This window comes from Lytechinus variegatus, chromosome 12 (genome assembly GCF_018143015.1).
Source record: "Lytechinus variegatus isolate NC3 chromosome 12, Lvar_3.0, whole genome shotgun sequence".
Lineage (NCBI taxonomy): Eukaryota > Metazoa > Echinodermata > Echinoidea > Temnopleuroida > Toxopneustidae > Lytechinus > Lytechinus variegatus.
The window spans coordinates 5,545,288-5,564,338 of NC_054751.1; the positions used below are offsets into that span (position 1 = coordinate 5,545,288).

The window sequence follows — 19,051 nt, forward strand, 5'->3', positions numbered from 1 at the left end:
TGTATATTCGTGTTCTTTGTTTTTCTGCACGATATCACCGCGCGCAACGCCTTCTATACTCTGTAAGAGCGTTCCATATCTTCAAAAAGTCAGCTGATCGGCAGAGACCCTCATCAACAAAAGTGAAAGGAGAATAGATTAGTTTCCTCTTTCTCGTTGGTAAGTAATACAGCTGCATTCTGATATGGTATATTATTCCCATTTTGGGTTTTGGTGTACATGTAAAGTTTATGTTAACTGTCATAAATTTTGCAAAATATAATTAAAAAATAAAGCCTGTTGAGTGTTGTGTGTCAGTGAAGCTGAAGCTGAACGAGTTATAAAATTTAGTGTTCTTCAACCGGGTCCGCTCGCTTGCCGGCGCAGCTCCGGCGAGGTTGTATTCACTCTGGTGAATACAAAAATTATTCCCAAGTTACTAATGAAAAATAGATTGCAACTGTAAGGTTATGGTATAACCTTGTTCTCTGTTATATCTCCATGTGTGGCAAAATGAGGGTGGCAATGTTTGGCTTATTTTCTCTTAGACCAAAAGCTTCGGTCTCTGTTATGTTGGTTGTTCAGCTGAACTCCGTTGGCTTCACTCACCAAATACAGAGACCGAAGTTCTAGCGCGATCTGTACAGGGGACTCAATGGCCATATGTTTATGTACTTAAGATCGGACAAAACGGGGAAGTGAATTTGCGTGACAGCCGAGGTAAGTCACTGTGTTTGTTCCTTTTAACTTGATTTTTCTCTGTTGTTTGGCAATTAATGCCAAGAGGGAATATTAATTTGCATTTTGGTCACAATAATTGTCAATTTTTTTATTCATTAAAGACAAAAATTGAAGAGCCCCGCCGGGGGGATTTTGCATTGCAAGTCCCCTAATGGTGCGTGCACGATAGCGAGCCGTCTGTGTGCGAGGAGATATTGAAAAAAAAATGTTAAAAAACTCCTCGAAACAGACGGCTGCAAGCTGTCTAATTTTCTCTTTTTCTTTGGGGCAAATACTTGTTTTTTTACACTGACAGTTTCCATTACGATTACACCTATTATTCATACAACTTGGCTCTTATTTAAATTTGATTCTTTAAATCATATTTTTCTTAATTAAAAATAGAGATCAAAAAATGAAAATTTTCTTGCCATATTACTTTCCACCAATAGAGGGCGTACACAAAAATATGCCCCAAATTAAAGTTTTTGAGCGCTCTGGTGAATACAAAAATTACTCCCAAGTTACTAATGAAAAATAGATTGCAACTGTATGGAAATTAGTAATTTTAGTCACAAAAGTCATATTTTAATGATTTTTTTTAAAAGTGTGTGCTCTGTACAACATTGGCATACCATAGTCCTACCTGTAGATTCCCCACAGGCAGGGTGGTAGCTTGGCCTGATCTTGCAGTGCGTGAAAAGGAATAAATTAATCCCAATAGTACGGTATAGTTTCTGAATTCTACATGGAATACATGTACATGTACTTTTATAATCTTTTAAACGCAGTCATGAAGGAGAAAGAAAAAAATTTCGCAATGTTGCCAATTTATCAATTGAAATAAAAGTTGATCAAATCATGCTTCATACATTTCTCATTGGACATTGATACAGCCACACGCGTGTGTCTTTACCATCCAGCCACACGCGTGTGGTTATATCCAGAACACATATCTGTGGATACCGCCACACGCCGCCAGTAATAACAGTAAAACACGTATGTCTGACCGTCTATATCACGATCAAAATAACCTCATTTCTTCATTAAATTCTTACATTCTAAACCCCTTTGATATCCTTAGATCGTTTCAATTTCATTCTCACCGTCTTCTCTCCTTGCTTTTCTTGTCTTGTTACAAACGGTCGTCTGTTTAACAGCAAATTCTCTTTTTCTACTTGTGTCGATTCTGGCTTCCTGCTTCGCGGTGGCAGACCCATACAGCGTTAGCGCAGCGCAGTATAGTAGACGAGACATACAGTTTGGGTTTCGTACGTACGCGCACATAGCCTAGATTCAGTAGAGAATCGACACAAGTAGAAAAAGTGTGGAAATTTGCTATTTAACAGGCGGCCTTTTGTAACATGACAAGAAAAGCAAGGAAAGAAGACGGTGAGAATGAAATTGAAACGATTTAAAGAAATCAAAGGGGTTTAGAATGTAAGAATTTAATGAAGAAATGAGGTTATTTTGATCGTGATATAGACGGTCAGACCTACATACCGCGGTACGTGTTTTACTGTTATTACTGGCGGCGTGTGGCGGTATCCACAGATAGGTGTTCTGGATATAACCACACGCGTGTGGCTGGATGGTAAAGACACACGCGTGTGGCTGTATACACTGCCTTAAAAATAGAGATCAAAAAATGAAAATTTTCTTGCCATATTACTTTCCACCAATAGAGGGCGTACACAAAAATATGCCCCAAATTAAAGTTTTTGAGCGCTCTGGTGAATACAAAAATTACTCCCAAGTTACTAATGAAAAATAGATTGCAACTGTATGGAAATTAGTAATTTTAGTCACAAAAGTCATATTTTAATGATTTTTTTTAAAAGTGTGTGCTCTGTACAACATTGGCATACCATAGTCCTACCTGTAGATTCCCCACAGGCAGGGTGGTAGCTTGGCCTGATCTTGCAGTGCGTGAAAAGGAATAAATTAATCCCAATAGTACGGTATAGTTTCTGAATTCTACATGGAATACATGTACATGTACTTTTATAATCTTTTAAACGCAGTCATGAAGAAGGAGAAAGAAAAAAAATTCGCAATGTTACCAATTTATCAATTGAAATAAAAGTTGATCAAATCATGCTTCATACATTTCTCATTGGACATTGATGGATATTTTTAATATTGTAGTTTTTTAATTACTTAAGATCCTTTTCTATGACACAGATGCAAGGAACCAATGACCCTTCTCAAGACCGAAATTAATTCCATTGATCAAGATGTCGCAAGAAGATTATCTTATTCTTCCGCAAGACAGGAGTACCACTCGAACTGGCAGGTAAGTGTCTTTAAAATAAATCCTTTGAAATTTGAAAAGCATACTACATCTACTCATAAAGATTTATAAATATCCTGCCTATTGTTTCCAAATATTTCTTGAGCAAAATTGATTCAGAAAAGAGTGCAATATTAATTATTAAATTTGAAATCAATTATGAACTTTTCTTTTTATATACATGTCAGGAAGAATATTTGAAGTTGTGGGTACAAATCCAGAACAAGATTGTCTTTAATCAGTTGTATACCACTTTTCCTTTTGATATCATTACTGCACTGCCCGAAACCTTTAACTGATATCTGATGTAATAGGAGAGCACATAACCTTCAGATGTGAGGGATAAACGCATTTCAATTTGATTATGGTGACTATTTTTTATTGTCTGCTGAACCCTATCGACATGGTAGTTAATATGGTAGCAAAGTTGCCATTATTCATGCGTGTTGGCCCTTTATGAAACAGTATAAGCAAAGGCCAATATTGACTGATTTTTTTCCACATGCCCAGGTCATTTACTTCAAAATGTGGACAACTCTTTCTGGATAATGCCAATATATTCAAGGCATTCATTGGTACCAACTTCTTGTCAATCTCTTTTGCTCTTAGCATGAGTGGTCTGTATGTAAGTTTCTACATTTTGTATGTTTTTTTCTGTTTTTAATGATCTTTATGTGACCAGGCACAAGAAACCCAGGCTGTTAAAAGGTACCAGTATTGAATTTCAGTTTAAGATCCATTCCTTGAATGAACTAAGCGCCGCCAAAAACTGGTAGCTCAAGCTTAGCCCTGTGCTTTGTATCCTAAGGCAAAAAGTGGTTTATAAATCCAGCTATTATAACTATTAAACGAGGATATTCTATGCTTTAGAATGATATAGGATTCAGTTAGGGGAATTTAAGTTAAGTTAGGGAATTTAAGGGAAGAATGCAACCTGAAGAATGTTGCTTTTGAGATTTAAATAAGGGATTATAGTTGACCAGTCCATTGAAGCAAAATAGCCACCAACTATTGTGTGAATGCTACAAAAGTAGGATTAGAAATCAATAAAGCTTTCATCAACAAGCCATTAAATTACCTCCTCAAATTGCAAGTAATAAGAATAAAGCACATCCCGTTCTTTGTTAGGACAAAAATCAATGCAATGACAGCTCGCTTTAATCTATCTAAGTTCAAAGTAAGGGTAATATTTTGGATTTCAGGAAGAACAAATTGCAACGTAATCTCCACAGACAAAATATGGGTAAATACAAAGTAAATAGCTTTTGGGGTTTGATTAGTATTCAATATTTTCTTTCAGTGCATTAAAAAAAGTATGGTCTTTTAGAAAATGTAGGAAGCTAAAATTTAACCATTCTCATACCAAAACAATTTTGATCACATAATGAAACTTTTTGTGTGGTGCCTGGTCACAATTTTTATACTACATTTCAGCAAGGTACCATGCATTTGTATGCACTCATGGTATAATCCATGGATCAGGTGGTTCCTCTATAAACTGAGAAAGGGATTACATAATTATGGAATTGCCCTATAAAACCAAGTGTTCCCTCTACAATGTCTTGTAAAATTATGGCCGATGGGCTACGTGGCAATTGTACTCAATTCATGGCCTTACCCTGTATTGTCCTTAAATGTCCTTTTTCATAATAGCCTTTAATACTGATGTGCCCTTTAGATTTTGTCATATAGATATATTCCCTCTCAAAAACTGACCTTTCCCTAAATGATATCTAAGGCCTGACTTTATCTTTAAAAATCCTTTATGTAGCTTGGCATTGCTGGTCTAGTGCTTATTGCAACTGCTACAGTCCACTGCTGTTACCTCATTGTCAAGTGCAAGAGGTATGCCATCGAAGACATTGTCAGGAAGTTCAACCTCCATCCGGAGTCTTCCCACACACACAGGAAGCTGGTCCAGAGCATCGAGAAGTCCTTGTCATACGGGGACATCTCGAGACTCACGCTGGGAAGATGGGGTACCTGGGTCACCAATATCAGTCTGCTCGTCACCCAGCTTGGCTTCTGCATCAACTACTTTATCTTCATCGGCAACACCATTCAGAGGATGTTCCCCGTCACGAATAGCACCGTCGTACCCGCATCGACCATCCACCCTCGAACGCCACCGCAATCACTATCAAATGCAGACGCACTGATGGAGAGCACGACACAGACTGCGAACTGGACTCATGTTATGAACAATGCACATTCGTCGGCCCCGCCCTATCAGCTGCTGATGCTTATACCATTCCCAATTTTCATTGTGTTTGCTCTTTTGAGGAAGATTAGGCAGCTTGGTTCGAGCAGTATCATCGCTAACGGGTCTGTTCTCATAGCTTACGTCGTTGTCATGTATTACATTCTCAGGGGTGAGTTTAGCTGCAACATCAGTGTTGATATTAGAAGGTTTCCATGGTGGTATCAACAATTGCAGAATTGGTTTACTGTACACTGTATAAGCAGAGCTGCCAAGTAGTACAGATTTTCCGTATTTAGTACTGAAAATTAGAAGAATAACGATGGTTTCATGCAAAATACTGATGTCTCAAATTCTAGTTTTATGTGTTGTAATATGGCATTTCTTTGAAGATACTGATCTCACCAAAATACTGATTTTCAGCTTTTATAATACTGAAATGATCATATTCAGGTTGGCAGCTCTGTGCAAGTCCTTGAAGGACTGAAATTAAAGTGGATAGTGTCGTAGAAGTGAAATGGAAAGGCAAGAACGTGTAGGTTAGGAAGTGGAGTCCTTTTTCAGAATGAGTAGTCCTTATAAAAAGGACTGAAAACAATAATTTTACGCATCGTGTACTGTAAACTACTTAACCGTGAATATTGTACTTCATGCATGTAGTGTTTCATACATGCAAATCTTAATTGATACCATCGTGCTGTACACACATTAATGCATTTTAAAAGTTATGACATCTAAAATTTTGCTTATTTTACACAAAACGGTGATATATGCACAACTAGGTGACTCAGTTGATGATGTCCATCACTCACTATTTCTTTTGTTTTTTATTGTTTGAATTATACGATATTTCATTTTTTATAGATTTGACAATAAGGACCAACTTGACTGAACCATATAGTATTAATCAATGCTAATTCTTCATGTTCAGGGAGGAATAATCATTGTATCACTTGACAATGAGGAGAAAATCAGAATTTTTCATATTTCAATAAAATTAAAAAAAAAAGAAACAGTGAGTGAATGACATCATAGTCTCCTTATTTGCTTACCAGCCAGGATGTGCATATAGCTGTTTTGTGAAATTAAGCGAAGCTTGAAAATGTCATAACTTTTTTTATTTTACATCCGATTTTGATGAAATTTTCAGTGTTATGCTTGTTGGATTTTTCTCTTTTTATTCAAATCAACTTTTTGTTGGGGGTGAACTTTTCCTTGAAGCATAATGCTGCACTACAGTATGTGTACATTTATTTTCATAGATTTTTAGGTAAATTAAACTTTTGTGAACATGAACTGGCAAAAAATTCTCTATATTACTTTTCACCGATTTTTCAACTATCGTGAATGTGAACTGGCAACAATTTATTATTTCTTTTATTTTGTTTTCACAGATTTTGAGATAAATTCAACTATTGTGAACGTGAACTGGAAACAATTTCCTGTGTTCTTCGGGCAGGTGACGGCTTCATATGAGGGCATCGGAACAGTGAGTATTAAAGACCTTGATTATACCTCGCTCACACTTTCGTGCAATTGTTACGAACTCCACGATTGACCTTTTGTCGCTGATCACGAAAAATGTTGAAGTGTTAAATTTTTCAAGCAATAAATATGGTTGCCATGTCTGATCTGATATCCGATACAATCTGATACAGTCACTGTGAATAAGATCACGGTTTCAATTTCTATTTTTGTGTATATTTTGTGCGAGCATCTAGCTTGCACAAAAGTTGATGTAGAGGGCATTTTAAAATTTTCTGTTTTGTCAAAACAAAAACTAATATCATTAATTGTAAGTGTTTAATTTTCATGAATTGAAAACAAACAAACAAGCAAGTGCACACCTAGTTACCAAATAAGAAAAAGAATTGTCTGATAGTCCCTTGATGTAATAATCTGTAAGTGCACTAGATTTACCTTTAGATGCATGTCAGTGTTTTATATACTGCATATGTATCTAGCTTTAAATAACCAGATTGTCATTCTTGTTACAAATTTAGATTATTCCGATTGAATCGAGCATGGAGGGCAACCGTCACCTCTACCCTCTCCTCCTGCACATCAATGTCACCTTCTTCACCCTCCTCATGGCTTCCATCGGCATCATGGGATACCTCTACTACGGCAAAGACGTCGAACAGATGATCATATGGAGCCTCCCTCTCCAGGATCCGTTGACGATCGCCGTCAACGTCACCCTGGTCATAGCGATCGTCTTCACCTACCCACTTCAGGTTTTTCCCATTGTTGAGATCATGGAGCAGTTGATATTTGCACCCGGTGAGTTTGGGAGAAGAGATGCAATCGTGTTGTAATGTACTTGTAAGTTGGGAACACTTCATGACAGGATTTGTCAGACGTTTTATCCGACAGGTCCTGTTATATCCGACAGTAACCATAGGAACAGTGCTCAGCCAATCAAACTCGAGGCACGTTGTCAGATTTGACAACTTGTCGGATAAAAATGTTGGTGAAATGCTCCCCTGCTCTCTGTTTGAATACCCATCTTACAGTGTATAGTAAGTTTAATATACTGAATACAAAAAATATATTAGAGAGGGTAAAAATGTGAAATACAATACAATATTATAGATTTTTTGTAGTATAACTATTTTAAATGTAGTCTCTTGGGCAGCTATTGTTTCATATTCTTTCATTACAAGGTGACACAGAATAAACTGTTGCACGGAATGTGGGTATTCAAAACATTTTGTGTCATTTGAATATCTTAATTTTGGCATTTGTTGCTAGGAATAAATTACTACACTGTAAAAAATGAAGTGCTAATTTAGCACTTACGATGCTTGTATAGTGACTGCACTATGAGTGCTGATTTCCTAGACCAAATTTAAACTAGAAAATCAGCACTCATAGTGCAGTCACTATAAAAGCACCGTAAGTGCTAAATTAGCACTTCATTTTTTTAGAAAATCAGCACTTGTAGTGCAGTCACTATACAAGCACCGTAAGTGCTAAATTAGCTCTTCATTTCTTACAGTGTAGTGTGAATTATTATTTCTCAATTTGACAAGTTATATCTCATTTAAACCTTAAGAGTTGGTCCCACTGAATTTACGGAATCATCCTTCTTAAGAGTTGGTCCCACTGAATTTACGGAATCATCCGTTGGAAAACGTTGTGTACTCTTTGCATACGTGTTTCATGCGCTCTATATCCATCGAGCATCCGTCCACTGTGATTTCATCGTTCGCCCATTTTGTCCATTGTCTGGAGCGGATGAAAACGGATGGAGTCACCCCGAAATTTTGCTTGTCTACTGTATCCGTTATGAATACAATTTGTGTCCGTCAGCCAGTGGGACCAGGCCTTTAGGATGTTCTTTATCAAACTCATTAGAAATCTGAAAATTCATTTAGGGTGACTTATTGTTATTTTTATTTATTTAGTTTATTTATTTATTTTTTTTTGGGGGGGCGGTCACAAATGTGAACCTTATTTTCCCTGTAACTAAGTGATGAATGATGAGGATAACGGTACCATTGACTGTTTTGCACAGGGCAATGTCTAGGACCATCCAAGCAGAGGATGGTGGAGGATGGAGTGGAGGATTCAATTAACAAGTCTGATAATGACAGAGAAGACCTTTGTGAGAGCACCGATGAGAAAACCCAGCTTTTACAACCCAGCGAAGATGAAGAAACCAGGCAGATGATGCAGACATTCCGCCAGTGCGTCGTCACTGTTACCATACCCGACTCCGTAAGTGTTTACTGTTGTGATTTCCTTCATTTTAATAATGATGATAATAGGCATTTATATAGCGCCATCTATCTAGAAATGTTCTATTCCGAGGCACGTTGTTATTATTATTATTATCCCGGCTTTAGCTCGAGCTGCCTTTCAGTGCTCATGCATTCAAGGAATTAATCCTGCCGGGTACCCATTCACCTCACCTGGGTCGAGTGCAGCACAATGTGGATAAATTTCTTGCTGAATGAAATTACGCCATGGCTGGGATTCGAACCCATGACCCTCTGTTTCAAAGTCAGAAGACTTATCAACTGAGCCACAACGCTCCACATTTTCAGGGTCATGGACCTGAAGAGTGTGAGTAAAAAGGATGAAGTAACAGGGAATGGAATGTAATGAATTCTCTCAATGCTTGCATGAAAATTCTTAATTTTTATATTTTTTCTCTATTTGCTAACTGTATTTTCACGAGGCCATTTGGATATCGTGTTATTGGTGCTTGCTCATCCAGCATACCTATTGAGGTGTTGTGGTTGAGTGGATAAGTCTGGGGTTCAAATCCAACGGCAGCACTCGCATCTTTTGGCAAGTTATTTATTTAAATTTGCCACTTTCCACCCAGGTGTAGTAAATGGGCACACAGGAGGAAGAAATTCCTTGAATGCTCGAGCATCCTAAAGCCGGGGCAATAGTATGCAGCACTTAGAAATATTTGTATTAAGTGCTATATATAAATGTTGCCGGGGGCCGTTTCATAAAGCTGTTCGTAAGTTAAGAGCGACTTTAAGAACGACTGGTGAACCCTTCTTAAGCGCTAAACCATCGCCTATTCAATAGACCATTTACCACAAGAAAGGATCACCAGTCGTTCTTAAAGTCGCTCTTAACTTACGAACAGCTTTATGAAACACCCACCAGGTTATCAGCTGTTATTATCTGTACTGTTATAACAACTGTAGGAACTCTACAGCTTTACACTGCAAACACCAAGCCGGTGTAACCAATTACTTTGGAAAAAAAATATACTTCTAAGTTAATCAGTGTTACGATACTGCAACAAATAACAAGTAAAATTAAAGTTTAATTTCCTCTTTTTTATTACAGGAAATAATTAAGGTTACACAAACAAATCATAAATAATAATAGTCATACGTCTCTTGAAATCAGTTCTGGTGTTATTCCAAATTTATGGTCCAAATGATAAAATCCCAGTTGGCTGGCGAAAATTCACAATGATGGCGGTGATGAAACTGATGTTGAAGCACGATGAATAACAAGAGTCACTGTAACGAGTTGAAATGTCCGTGAAGACAATGTTGACGATGATTAACAGTCAATTTCAGCAATCTATGGGTTGAAGAGTGTTCATTAAAACAGGTTGATGATTTTGATGAGAACTGAGAATTCTTCTCTCAAAATAACTGCAAACAGTTCATTGATGGCGGGCAAATAATTCCACAGGAGATAAATATTCCAGGTGGAAATAAACTCTGACATAAAGTCTGGCGTGAAACTCTTAGCTCTGATCTTATCTGGTGAAGTGATCTGGTATGATGTGATGTGATGGTGTCCTTGAAGAATCTGCCAGCTTTATATACTAATTACAACTATTCTAGATCATTCTAAAATTCACTATTCTAGAGGCTTCTATACAGTGCGTCCCAGAATAAACGAAACCGAGATTTAGCGATCATTTATCATAACTTAATCATAAATAGAATAGACAAATGACCTACCAATTTAAAACTGAGAATCTCCTCTTTCATCTGATATTACTTAGATTATTTCTTATTCATGCATGAGTGAGCAAAAACAATTTGAAGAAAGGATACCAAAAACTCATTTGGCGGGGGGTATCTGGGTTTCAAAAAGAAAACCACATTTCTGAAAAGTTCAATATCTGCTCTTTAATTTGATGCCTAAATTACAGAAAATGGTCAAGAAATAAAAAAGTTCTGGTCATTTGAAATAAGGCTTGTATTTCCATAATTTCATGAAATAAACGTGTTTTTACCGGTTTCTCACAGAAGCTTTCGCATGGTGAACAAAAGATTTAATGCATGGCTGATCGTCAACAAAACAGAGTGTCGAGTGAGTTTGAAAGCCAGCCTGGAGAAAGTCTTCATTTTATGAAATTATTGAAATTCAAGCCTTATTTCAAATGACCAGAACTTTGCTATTTCTTGACCATTTTTTGGTATTTAGGTATCAAATTAAAGAGCAGATATTGAACTTTTAAAAAATGTGGTTTTCTTTTTGAAACCCAGATACCCCCCGCCAAATGAGTTTTTGGTATCCTTTTTTAAAATTGTTTTTGCTCACTCATGCGTGAATGAGAAATAATCTAAGTAATATCAGAAGAAAGAGGAGATTCTAAGCTTTAAATTGGTAGGTCATTTGTCTATTTTATTTATGATTAAGTAATGATAAATGATCGCTAAATCTCGGTTTCGTTTTTTCTGGGACGCACTGTATAGTATTCATTATTATGGAAGGTTCTAGTATTGTCTTTTAAAAGAACATTCTTCTTTCAGGAGCAGTCAAATTCCAGAAGACTCTTGAATGACCTCAGTGAAATCAACACATAGCTAATTCTATTGTTTGGTAGTCTCTATTCACAAATAACAATAGAACTACTTGGCCTTTAAATAGGCAAGGCCTGCATAACAAAAAGCTTTTACAAAGACATTCTGGAATGTTCTTTATCATTCTTGGCTATCCTTAAAGATGAAATGACTAATAGATGAATGTAATTGCTTTTACAATTCTTCTTAAATATAACATCAGTAATAATGGCTGACTTTATCGATGACAGGAATTACTCTTGGCCCATTTTTTTTTTATGAAAGTGGAGATAATTTGCCAAGATGGAATTCAATCTCAAACCCTCATAATCATGAGTCCAATGCTATAATAAGTTGACCCCATGACCTTGTATCTATGGTGATTATCAAAAGTAATAAAACATAATTATGTGACCTTTATGTATGGGTGATTGCTATATAGACAGACCCATATTATGCACATTCTGCCTTTGTGGGAATCGGTATTAGGTGGTCGCTATAGACAGGTAGTTCCTATAGAAAGGTGGCCACGAACACAGGTTTGACTGTACATGTATTGGATATCACTAGCATAGTCATTTTATTTTTGAGCACATTTTCCCTTATACCCCCACCCCCCCCCAAAAAGAAAGTATATTTACAACCCCAACACCAACAGAAATCACATGTACTCGGTCACTTCTGCTTAACCTCCCTCTCTATCTTTCACTCCACCCTCTCTTCCCCTTTCCCCCTCCCCTCCCTGCCCGTCTGCCCCCTTCCTCTCACCCCACCCCTCTCTCTCTCTCTTCCACTTTCTCTATTTCATTCTCAAATTTTCATCTCAACTTGTTATAAATCGTTTGAATGGTTTTCCTTCTTTTCTCAAACACAGGTTGCAACTTGGAAGAGAAACACTTTGAGGGTTCTGATTGTCGTCTTTCAAGCTGGGGTAGCGCTCACTCTGAAGAACAGTATTGCTTATTTTAGTGCCTTCACCGGTAAGTTGTTTTGACAACAGTTCTCTTGTTTGAATTACACCTGTGCCTTTATTTATAGTGAGGTGCGATGAATAAGTTATTTAAAAAAAAAGATACAAAAGATATAACAGAAATAAGTGAGAAAATTTGGGAAAATTTTTGAGGACTTGTATTGTTATTGTAGTTTTTATGACAAGTTTTGAGGGACTTACAGGGAAGGGGGATGGGATTGCCTTAGGTGAATACTAGCTACTAACATACTGTATGAACATATTGATATATTTTATATGTCAGTGATGCATTTTCATACTGACCAATGCTTACCTATGGGGTTGAGCCCCCAATTTTCAGTTTTCTGAAGTTCAAGTTTTTTGGTGATATACATGCATGTTTAACATATGAAGCAATGAATAATGAAAATCATAGAGGATTGTTTGGTTAATCAGAACAACTGTTGGCGAGCCCATGCTAAACAATTTGAAGAGGTTTTATTGGCAGAACTCCCACTGATATGCAGTTAAAATGTCATTAGCCCATATTCTGATGTCAGGTTTAATTTTAACTCTGGTTTTAACTTTTTAAGTTGTAGTTTAACTACATGTATGGAAAGCCAGTTGTTACATAAATCTATAACAGTAGAGGTTCACTGTATCGGCTCATTCGACTCCCAAAACATTAACTGCCTGGGAAGGATAATTAGTAAAGAGCGCAGTAAACATGTGAACCATTTCAATGTAAACAAAATTTTGAAATGTTTGGCTTCCCAAAATTTTACTTTTAGCACAGAGTAAAACCATGGTTTAAGTTAAACCTGACTTTAGGATATGGGCCATTGGCTTTTATTTTGTTTTTTTACTGTATTTTTCATAATTACATTTTGGGTATCTGACAATATTGGTTTTCATTGAAAGTTCTGTGAATTCCATGTATTTTTGTATACTGCAGACAAAAAAAAATAAATCGATTTAGGATACCAAGTGACCATGAACTGTTGGATTGCGGTATTTCTAAAACTTATTATTGATTTTAATATGTCTGATTCGACAGGTGCCATCGGAAGTACGATCCTAGGCTTCATCCTACCCTGCACGATACACCTGGTACTTAGAGGTAAACAGCTGAACCCTGTTGTCTGGATCAAGAATATCTTCTTAATCGTGATCGGTGTGGCCGGAGGAGTAGCAGGCGTGTATGTGTCGATCGTTAGCATCATTGACCACGAGGGTTGATGTCTCTTACAGGGTGTGTCCCGCACTATTCATTCTCTGGTCATAAAGGGTAAAGGCCAAAGTCTAAAGGCCAAAGTATATGGCCCATATTCAGGAGTCGGTTGTAATTTTGGCCATGGTCTCACTCTGTGCTAAAGTATGGGAGGCCAAACATGTCAAAAAATCTTGTTAACATTGTATTTTTCCTATGTTTACTGTGCTCTTTTTTACTTCTTTAATGAAGATAACTTGGTTCCATATTTGCCCCGGCGACAATTGGTCCGCTAGAAATTCTACGCATAATTATTGTTAGTACGGGAAGCTACAGAACATCAGCCAGGCCAGGAAGACTTATCCACTGGGCCACAATGCTCCACATGCCAGGAATGGAATGTTTAAAGCAGTTTGCCATGTACTCTTCATGTACTTCACCCTGGAAAGAATTTTTGGCATCATATTAGCTCAATTTTTGATGGGACAAGATATTTAGTGTGACATATTGGAATGAAATTTTGGCAAGACCATTACTCAAGTCTTTCAATTTTTCATATCACATTATGATCATGTTATTGTCAATGTATGTAATCTTTGTTCCATTTCTAATCTTAGTTACTTTTTGCTCTTGGTCATAAATCTTATGTAACTAAAAAATGATTACATTTTTTTTCTAAGTGATGTTTGAAAGGCATTTATTAAGAAAAAAATCTAAAATTTCCTAGAAATCAAAGAAACATTCCAAATCAAACTAAAGCAACCTTACAAATGCATAAACACAAGCTAAGTTTACCGAAATATTAAGATGTTGAATATATTAAAAAAAGGAAACAAGCATAACACAAAAAATCAAATAAATTAAATCTGGCATAACAGACCTATTGTATTTCAAGTTCTTAATTACTCCCCCTAAAAAGACGAATGATAACCTAACTCATTTTTTTTTCTTCAGAAGTTTATTAAAGATACATTAATGGATTACACATGTTTATTATATGAGGGGTAAACTATTTCATAGTATACAATACAAAATGAATATTGTTTGTGTGACAATTGGCTGATTTGAACAGACCAAGGAAGAGGGATTTGTGAAAATGAACAGAACATTACAATAACATAATCATGTAGGATTTTGAGGAATTTTCAGTGCAATGCTTGTTTGATTGTTCATTTTCTTTTTTAAATATTAAAATCAACATGTTATAGGGATGGATTGGACTTTTAATTATGTATGGCTACCAAAATTGTATATATACATGTATATGTGCATGTACATGTATATACATGTGTACATGCATATAAATGTATATAAACATGTACATGTATATTAATATATTGAGATGAGGGTCAACTTTAAAGGATGACGCGGGAATATTCTTAGCTTGTCGTTATTTAGACTTTGTCAGAAGCGGTCTGTAAATATAGACTATAATGATGACAGACAGTAAAGTAGGATGCCTATTCTCTCTTGTTCTCAATATATATATATGACAATAAGTAATTCTGTGTTTTGGATATAGATGAAGAAACAAAAGAGACAACAAAGTACATCTTTGCAAGATAATTCATGGATTGTTGGGGACAAAAAGAAGATTCTGCACAAAATTGCATTAAGGCGTTGATTTTTTGACGTTTAATAAAACGACCAATGATGTAGCGTTCAATGCAGTTCAAGAGATATAATCTCAATGAGCATACACTGTAGCATAGCATACCGTAGCGTAATTTGGCATAATTCAATATGTATAAAGAGAACAAACAAATTGAACCGGAAATTAGACCATGTCTCTTTAATACACAGTCATTGCAATCTGAATATCTATATTTGTCTGAATCATATCACACTTTGAATTGAAATATCTTAAATAAATGCTAAACCTGAATGAATCATCAAATCATATTCAATTTCTTTGGCTGGAACTGTGAACTTTGCTTTACATAATACTAGTTGACCAAGCTTCATCCTAGACGGAATCTGCTACTTTGGAGAAATTTCAAGCACTCGGTTGAAACGTATTGCTCGATGTTTTGTGACATGTTTCGAAGCTGAAATTATAGGCCGCAACCGATTTTTACCTATGAACACATTATGGTATCTGCAACAAATAAATAGTTTCGATCATCGAAACATCGCATGAAGTTCCAACAAAAACTTTATTCCAATGTATATTCCAAATTTTTGATGCAACCCCACATCTTCAGGGATATTGCAATGTCTAGTCATTGTTAAGTTTTGTATTTTGTTGGAACTTAATGAATTATCTGGCAAAGAAGTACTCTTTGTCTCTTTTATTATTTATACATATCCTTTCCTCTACTTGATCATTTGTGTGAGGAAGTGTTCTATTATGTGTACGACATAAATAAAATATTGCATTTATAGTTTTGATATCTATTTTTTATACCAAATTGACTTAATGGAGTTTCTCTGCACAGTATGTAATTATAATATATGGAATCTAGAGGCTTCCTGCTTAAGATTAAAGTATTTTTATATCTTGGATTATGATATCAATGCACAAATTAATGTAAATGTTATATTGCAATAATGTGTTTCTCTTGACTTATATGTAACTTATTTTTTCGAGTTTTGCTGCAATGTAAATGTGATTTCTTTTCATTTCCTTTTCAACAATTTGTCCTTATCATCACTCAGTTTCATTATCATTATTATTGTCAGTTATGGCAATGGCATTGCTATGGATATAATTACATGAATATATTGATTATTGTTGTTACTATACTTGCCAAAAGTAATGAAAGAAAACTATGCGGAAAGGGTCCTTCCAACGCCTGATACACTTGAAAATGTTGGTTTTTTTTTTTTTGGGGGGGGCGCATCTTAGGCACTTTTGCTTTTACAAGTATACATGTATAACCTGGTGCTAAAATATTAAAGAGTAACAAATAGGCCTTCATCTGACCATTCCTGCCTTATAAAAAAACTTTTCATGATGACAATATTGTCAGTGGTAATTTGCATGCAAGTGCGAGGAATGTAGCCATAGGTGGCGGAAGCGGGAGGGGGGGATGGGACGGGGGGACAGGTCCCCCTAAAATTGAGTTTATTTTTTTTTTTTGGTGGTCAAATTTTTTACCTGTGTCCATCACAAAATTTCAGATGGACCCCCCCCCCCTAAATTTTTTGGCTTCTGCCACCAGTGAATGTAGCAACTAATCAACAAATTATTTATCAAGAGCAAACCCCAGAGCAAAACTAGTATTGGACGTATTTCAATCTTTACTATTTATTGTTTGGACATTGCAATGAATGGTTTTGTGATATTTTGGCATAGCGATTCAGGGTTTTGTCACATTACGCTCTGACAAAAATGAACATTTTGCATATCCCCATCTCTGAGGTAGCATAATGATGGAGTAAAAAAACAATATATGTTGAAATTTGGCTTTATGTTGCTCCATAATAACTTTTTTTTAAACATTTTTTTTTCCTTTTGGTAGTTTTCAAAATTTAAGATCCAAATTTCACAGGGATATCTTTGTTTATTTTTGTTGTGGGTGGGGTGCCTATCTAATCATCTCTGGTATGTCTTTCGTCTCATATGTGATATCTGGCACTCTCTAATAATTTGTGGAAATACATGCTTTCGTTTTAGAATGCCTACATGTACATGTGCATTTATTAGAGAAAGTATGATAACCTGATAATTGGATATATATTCAAATACATGAAAAGGCCATTTTTATTTTCACATGTCTGCAATACAAAGAGTGCATCCAGTTTTTTACGGGTCAGGCATTTCTGTACAATATGTTGATGTGATAATAGATATTGGACTACTCATCAGGGAGTGTGGTATGTGCATGATTCTATGCGGGCAAGAATTATTGAATCGGCTGAGTGGGGTAATAATTTACCGTAAGTGATATCAGACTGCATTGTTATTACTGTTATCTTGTCAGTTTGTAAAAAAACATGTATTTTCAGAAGAAAAAGAATGTGAAATTTCTAATTTCATTCCGGACGGTCATTGAGAAAAAGATTTATTGAAAGAATATTATGACCTTTGATTTGTCTGTACTCTCATGCCTGCACTGAGTGTATGTGCAGTGCTCATACATGTAGAAGGGGCATTGAAATCTGCATTTTTTCTGCTAAGGAAAAGTAGCTTTTGATAATCTTTGTACACTCTATAGTGCACTCTCTTTACCTCTTAGTTTAATGTCAACTTATAGATGAGTAAAGTGAGATAGAAAACTATGCTTTTATATCAAGGTGCAATCATACATGTATTATAGCAAAGGAAAATTCTAATACATGTACTGTACGTGATAATGTTTATTTTGAAATGCTAGGTTACCGTTTTTTATGTAATGCAGTGTATGGGGTTTGTATAGGTGTATTGGTGGAATTAATTACATTTACATGGATGAACAATTAATTTAGCTTGTGCAAATGTAGACGCAAGTCCTGAAGGTTATATGACATAAGTCATTTACCATATGAACAATGTTCACTACCTCTGTACTATTTGTGGACTAATTCTTTACTGATTTTACGTTGCAGTCTCCTGAAACTCATCATGTCACTTATTAATTGATAAAAAAGTGAACGGTAGTCACCTTAATCTCATCATGTCATTTATTGACTTTAAAAAGGGCATGGTGAAACTTATGCTGCTTTGGATGCTATATATCATTAATCATTTAATATACATAAAACTTTTAAAATTATCATTTACAAATAAAATGTTCAAAATGCGACTTGTTTATTTAAATATGCAATAAAATAGATACAGATATATCACCAAATCTACTGTTTTCAGGTTGTTCTTTTGTTGCCAATTTAAAGAGTCTTCTCTAGTTTTACTATTTTTTGGCAAGCAGTAAAAAAATCACTATTTTTTGCAAATACCTTTCTTTCATGTTTCAACCCTATAAGGACTGGGCTATTTGAGATGTATCGATAACACGTCATGGAGGAAAGTGCCTGGCAGGCAGCTGATTATTGCTCCCAATATTTGTAATTTTTTATTCAAATACTGCTCATCCTCTGGAATCACCAAATCTATTGGATATTTAGAGGAATATACATGTACACATAGTTTTTTTTTGTGGATTTAAGCAATGTTTTACTTGCTGTACAAAGGATTTCTTATTGCTTCTGATCTTTCTCCTCTAAATAGAGGATCATTACCAGCTTTGTTACCTTCTCAGTTTGAAAGTCCGGAGATCAGTTGTTGGCAAGTCTATTGTAAATTGCGTAAATTACAATTACACAAAGCATCTGTCAGAGACGATCTCCCCGTTCGTATTATTAGAGATTTTGCATGTGAATTGAGTGTACCGGTTACTAGGATACTCAATAGTATATCTTTTAGACAAGGAATAGTACCTTTGATGGAAATTCGGTCAAGTAACTCCCATTCCAAAATCTCAACCACCTTGCATCAATAATT

The 19,051-nt window shown here is 35.7% G+C and overlaps 1 protein-coding gene across 4 annotated transcripts; it reads left to right on the top strand.

The window, feature by feature from the left end:
* Nucleotides 1-40: 40 nt before the first annotated feature.
* Nucleotides 41-17,845, top strand: LOC121424848 (proton-coupled amino acid transporter 1-like). Of its 4 annotated transcripts, none has more exons than XM_041620661.1 (9): nt 44-159; nt 2,865-2,995; nt 3,503-3,617; nt 4,764-5,364; nt 6,587-6,681; nt 7,196-7,475; nt 8,713-8,915; nt 12,345-12,450; nt 13,477-17,845. In XM_041620661.1, the coding sequence occupies exons 2-9, from the start codon at nt 2,937-2,939 to the stop codon at nt 13,656-13,658; spliced, it is 1,641 nt and encodes a 546-aa protein (XP_041476595.1). In that variant the 5' UTR covers nt 44-159; nt 2,865-2,936; the 3' UTR covers nt 13,659-17,845. The 4 variants fall into 4 exon arrangements, with proteins under 4 accessions (XP_041476597.1, XP_041476596.1, XP_041476595.1 ...); XM_041620660.1 differs by having other exon boundaries at nt 2,884-2,995; XM_041620663.1 differs by lacking the exon at nt 3,503-3,617 and having other exon boundaries at nt 41-159.
* Nucleotides 17,846-19,051: the final 1,206 nt, after the last annotated feature.